The sequence below is a fragment of the Nicotiana attenuata genome, unplaced genomic scaffold (genome assembly GCF_001879085.1).
Source record: "Nicotiana attenuata strain UT unplaced genomic scaffold, NIATTr2, whole genome shotgun sequence".
Taxonomy (NCBI): Eukaryota; Viridiplantae; Streptophyta; class Magnoliopsida; order Solanales; family Solanaceae; genus Nicotiana; species Nicotiana attenuata.
In genome coordinates this window covers 13,276-17,588 of record NW_017672652.1, presented here as the reverse complement: position 1 = coordinate 17,588, position 4,313 = coordinate 13,276, and the positions used below count along the sequence as shown (strand labels likewise).

Genomic DNA, 4,313 nt, shown 5'->3' with positions numbered 1-4,313 from the left:
TAGATGTTTTATAATCGCTACTTTGTTCCACAGTTGTTTGTCTAGTATATTGAGTCCTTCGGGAGCTGTTGGCCTGCATACCTTTTCCCAAGCCACTAGTGCTTAATTAAAGCAAGCTTCATACCAAACACACTCTAAATAGTGACTAGATTGGCATGATTTGTGAGTTAATCATTCCAACTTAAATAGTGACTAGATAGACGCCTCTACTTGACAAAGGTGTGTTTTGTGAGCCTCCAATGGACAAAGGTGTGTCTTGTGAACCCTCACACTGATATGGAAAATCAAGTGTTCTACACTTACATTTGAGTGCATGAGAGTTTTAAATTATGCTCTTTTTTTCCTTTTTCTTTTCTTTTCCAAAAAAACTCCACCTCTTTCTTCCTCTCACTGCGCCACCATTATTCCACCGTATAGCCACCCGAAGAACACAACGAAAGCACGACATGAATATCTCTAGAGTTTCTAACTTTCAAACGTTCTCAAGAACTCACTGTAGTTAGCAGTAAACATTGTTACTAATTACAAATTTAATATTATAAAGAAAGAAAGGGATCATTGTCAACAACCTGCACAAGGGAATGAAATGGCCGTCTTAGTTCTTGTAAACAATCGTTTCATACTCATATAACAATAAATTGATCATGTACTTGCAACATGTAAGCTACTAATCAAATTTCATAATATCGGGCTCAAAATAACTCAAGATCCATGTTCACGCTGGCCACAAATTCGTCTGGCTGGTTAGAATGTCAACTCAACTCGTTATCCTACCCCACAGTAATCTAGCTTCCTAATCTAAATTTAAAGGAAAAGAGAAAACACAAGGGACACTTCAAAAAACAGATCACTACATATGTAACTTTTTGTGGAAAACATAACTCTAGCAGTTAACTAGATTAGTCGGGTCAGAAGAGGAAAACTTCATCGTCCTAAAGAACAATGGATCATTTCCTTCGTCAGGAGTCTGCAGCAACAGCAGCTATAGCTTCTGGCAAGGGGCGGATTTTCACAGGTGAAATGTGAGAATTGAGTGGAATCTGGGAAGGACCAAGTAACTTCTTCTCCTTTGGGAAAGATCCCACAATTCCAAGAACTTTTCGCACTTCATTAGCCAGCTCAATGATGTAATCATCTTCATGGCCAATATCATACAAAGCCTTCTCCATTTTGAATATATACTCCCTGTTATCTCCGCATGGTCCAGAGGCAGTTGCAATTTGCCTGCAATATGTAAAATTAGGATGTATTAAAAGTGATTTATCTCAGAAAATATTTGAAGGAAGGAGCAGATAACAGAAGCATAAATCTCACCTAGCCATATCTTCCAGTGGAGCAGGACCAAGATAGTATTTATTATTTACTTTGTCAGGAGTGGATGTAAACCTGAAATAAGTATTTGAATCAAGTCAATGACCATTTATAGTAATTCTCTACCATCTATTGTGTTCTTTGATTTGCATTTCATAGTGCTTTATTAGATTGTGCTTAGATAGGAAAGAAAGATATAAAAAAGGGACAACAGCCAAAGAACTTACACTATCACTCCAGTTAAGGCTGGACGTAAGGAGTCTTCTTCCTGAAATAGAAAGAACAAATATGTCTCAGTTAAGCCAAACATGCAATTCAATGTTAACTTAAGTCGCATGTGTTCTGTGCCCTTTTATTACAGGATAACATACAGTGAGCTCTACTAACATGAGACCAGATATCAAACAAAACATCAAAGGATTATCGACTTACAGTGAAGAAGTCCACCAAAGTCTTGCTATCATACTCGCACTCTCTTCTTTCTAAATACTGTAAACCAAACAAAAAACTATCAGGATCAATTTCGAACAATTTTTGTTCTGAAAAGCTAATGTGCTATTGAGAGGGTATGTAACATAATTTTAAAGCTAAACCCCCAGAGGCAATGTACCTCCATTGCCTTCTTTTCCTTTTCAGGTCCTCCTCGCACACAATAAGCAGCACCCCACTGAAAAAAAATTCACAGCATAAGATAAATTAAGTGTCTACGAATCAATATAAGACTTTATTTACTTGTGAGATCAATTTCAACATGTTAGGCTCCATATGGAAAAGGATTTAAGTTATATACAGTGTAAAGCTTTTCTTACACTATGACTATTAAAAAATATAAGATTTCTTACACTACTATATCAATAATTGTCATAAAGATTTACTTGCAATTACCTTAGAAGTAACCTAATTTTCAGAAAAGTGATAGATGCTAATATTAACTTACGCAAATGGCTCCTTTGCTTTCATCCAAAGTACAGGTTCTAGCAGGGTGTTCTGGTGTACCTCTGTGATCAATGCAAGCTGATATATTCACCCAAAAAGAATCAGTATTTTATATTTAAACGAACACAAATAGACAATTTGAAGAGGAATAAGAACCTACCAAGATCAAACACACGCCTGTAATCCTTGATGTAACCAATCAGTTTCTCATCATAATCAAATCCAGGGTTCCATACCAATGACCCATACCCAAAAATCCAAAAGACCATGATTGTGATTCTTCCTCAATTTAATACCTGCACTACTAACCATAACATAAATTAATTCATCCACCAATTATTTTTCTCCATCAGCCGAAAAGGAACACACACAAACATGAATTTCTGAAAATGGTGGGGAAAAAATAAAATAGGTCATAAAAGAAAAGGGCAACTGGGTTTTCTAGTTGTCATCACATTGCGAGGCATCAGAAAAACTCCAATCAGTTAATGCTCGCAAAAGAGGGTCAAAACAAGAGGACAGTACAAGCGTTGCAGCTCAATGTACAACATGATTATGCACCGTACGACGCATAAAAGAGAGATAAAACTGTGAGAATCGTTGGAAACTTAAGGGGATGCATAAAATTGCAAAAATGCGAAAGAACACCCAGAAAAGAGAATAATCTGAAATAAGAAAAGGGGAAAAACTGTAAATCAGAGAAATTCTTACAGATAAATCTTGTTATATTCAAATCAATATAAGGCAAACCTTCCAAACGAAATGTTGACTCTATCTTGTACACAATTTGTTCAAATAGAGAGACAAGAGAGATCAATGTGGGTATTTTCTTCTTCTTTTATGGTTCTCTCTCTCTGTATCTCTCTTTGTGTGTGGTTTAGGGAGAAGGACGAGAATAAAGTATTTATAGAAATTATGTCATGAAATATGCTTTCGAAAAATTTATAAAAAAGGGGAGAAAATCCTTATTGACTTTTGAAATATTCTTATTGAATTATTTTTTTTAATAAATTAGACGAATGAAATACGTGTAGAAGATGGTGCTATAGCACTATTGGAAAAAATAAAAAGAAGTAGTTGCACCTATACAAAGTACAAATGGTATTATGTCAATAAAATGTTACAATAGGCATAATTTCATTTCCTTAAGGGTTATAAAAGATCTTGTTTATACAATTAGAGTTTAAGTAAATATTGCCAAAATTAAATCACATTGTATTTCATAGTTTCATGCCATGTCATTGCAATATGTTCGTATACGATCAGCGCCGGTAAACAGCGGCGGACCTACGTGCTAATTTTAGGTATTTGAGCACCCATTGACCTCCACATAAATTGTGTATAGTTATTATATAAAAAATATAAGAAAACTGATATAAAATCCTAGCAAGTACCCAGGAAAAAAAAAGACTAATGGGTGTTGTGGTGCTGAGGTTAAATTAAAGGAGTATCTAAAGCTAGAGGCACGAGTTTGATTCCTACTTGACTTAGTGACTATATAAGTCTTTTTTGATTTTTTCTCTATTCCGTTCCGATAGTTGAATATACTTATACTATGTGACACACCACCTTAGGATTTCGCATCCGCCACTGCCGGTAAAAACCGGTAAAATGCATTTTGTTACGTTAAAAATAATGTTAGTATAGCAAAATCTAATTTCACCTAACTCGAAGATCATGCCAAAGAAACCAATTTCACCTAACTGTGTCAAAATCAATGTCATGCCTTGTACGTGACAACAGTATTTTAATATTTCCCAAGTACTACTATTCTATTATATTTTCCATCTCTTCAAATCTTTGACATTTGAGTGAGTCAACAAACTTGTATATATGTATGTGTATATGTATATGTATATGTATATGTATATGTATGTTAATGGCATTTTTGCATGATATGAAAGAGCAGTACAAACGGATGCCTTTTTGAGTACACAAACGTTGTTTCCAACTTAGTACTTGTACTAGTATTCAATAAAATAAAATTAAAGGGAAGAAAATATAGCGTTGGTTCATTGAACGTGGACAGTTTCTTGAATTAACTCGTTTCCGCGTTTTTTGGACCA

At 34.8% G+C, this 4,313-nt stretch overlaps 1 protein-coding gene across 5 annotated transcripts; it reads right to left on the bottom strand.

Annotated features, from left to right (window-relative positions):
* Positions 1-599: 599 nt before the first annotated feature.
* On the bottom strand, positions 600-3,140 carry LOC109213980 (gamma-glutamylcyclotransferase 2-1-like). Of its 5 annotated transcripts, none has more exons than XM_019377829.1 (8): positions 2,959-3,140; positions 2,408-2,551; positions 2,249-2,325; positions 1,922-1,978; positions 1,744-1,800; positions 1,539-1,579; positions 1,315-1,386; positions 600-1,224 (listed from the first exon to the last, which is right to left on the bottom strand). In XM_019377829.1, exons 2-8 carry the CDS (start codon positions 2,514-2,516, stop codon positions 960-962), a joined length of 678 nt encoding a protein of 225 aa, XP_019233374.1. In that variant the 5' UTR covers positions 2,517-2,551; positions 2,959-3,140; the 3' UTR covers positions 600-959. The 5 variants fall into 5 exon arrangements, with proteins under 5 accessions (XP_019233374.1, XP_019233373.1, XP_019233375.1 ...); XM_019377828.1 differs by having other exon boundaries at positions 2,408-2,543; XM_019377830.1 differs by having other exon boundaries at positions 2,408-2,548; positions 2,998-3,140.
* Between the last annotated feature and the right edge of the window lie 1,173 nt (positions 3,141-4,313).

What these genes read in the sequence shown, in the direction of transcription:
- LOC109213980 (XM_019377829.1), bottom strand. Translation starts at nt 2,516, where the DNA reads ATGGTCTTTTGGATTTTTGGGTATGGGTCATTGGTATGGAACCCTGGA. An exon ending in CAGGCGTGTGTTTGATCTTG is followed by an intron (nt 2,326 to 2,407) that starts GTAGGTTCTTAT and finishes TGAATATATCAG; the next exon opens with CTTGCATTGATCACAGAGGT. An exon ending in CTTTGGTGGACTTCTTCACT is followed by an intron (nt 1,580 to 1,743) that starts GTAAGTCGATAA and finishes TTTCTATTTCAG; the next exon opens with GAAGAAGACTCCTTACGTCC.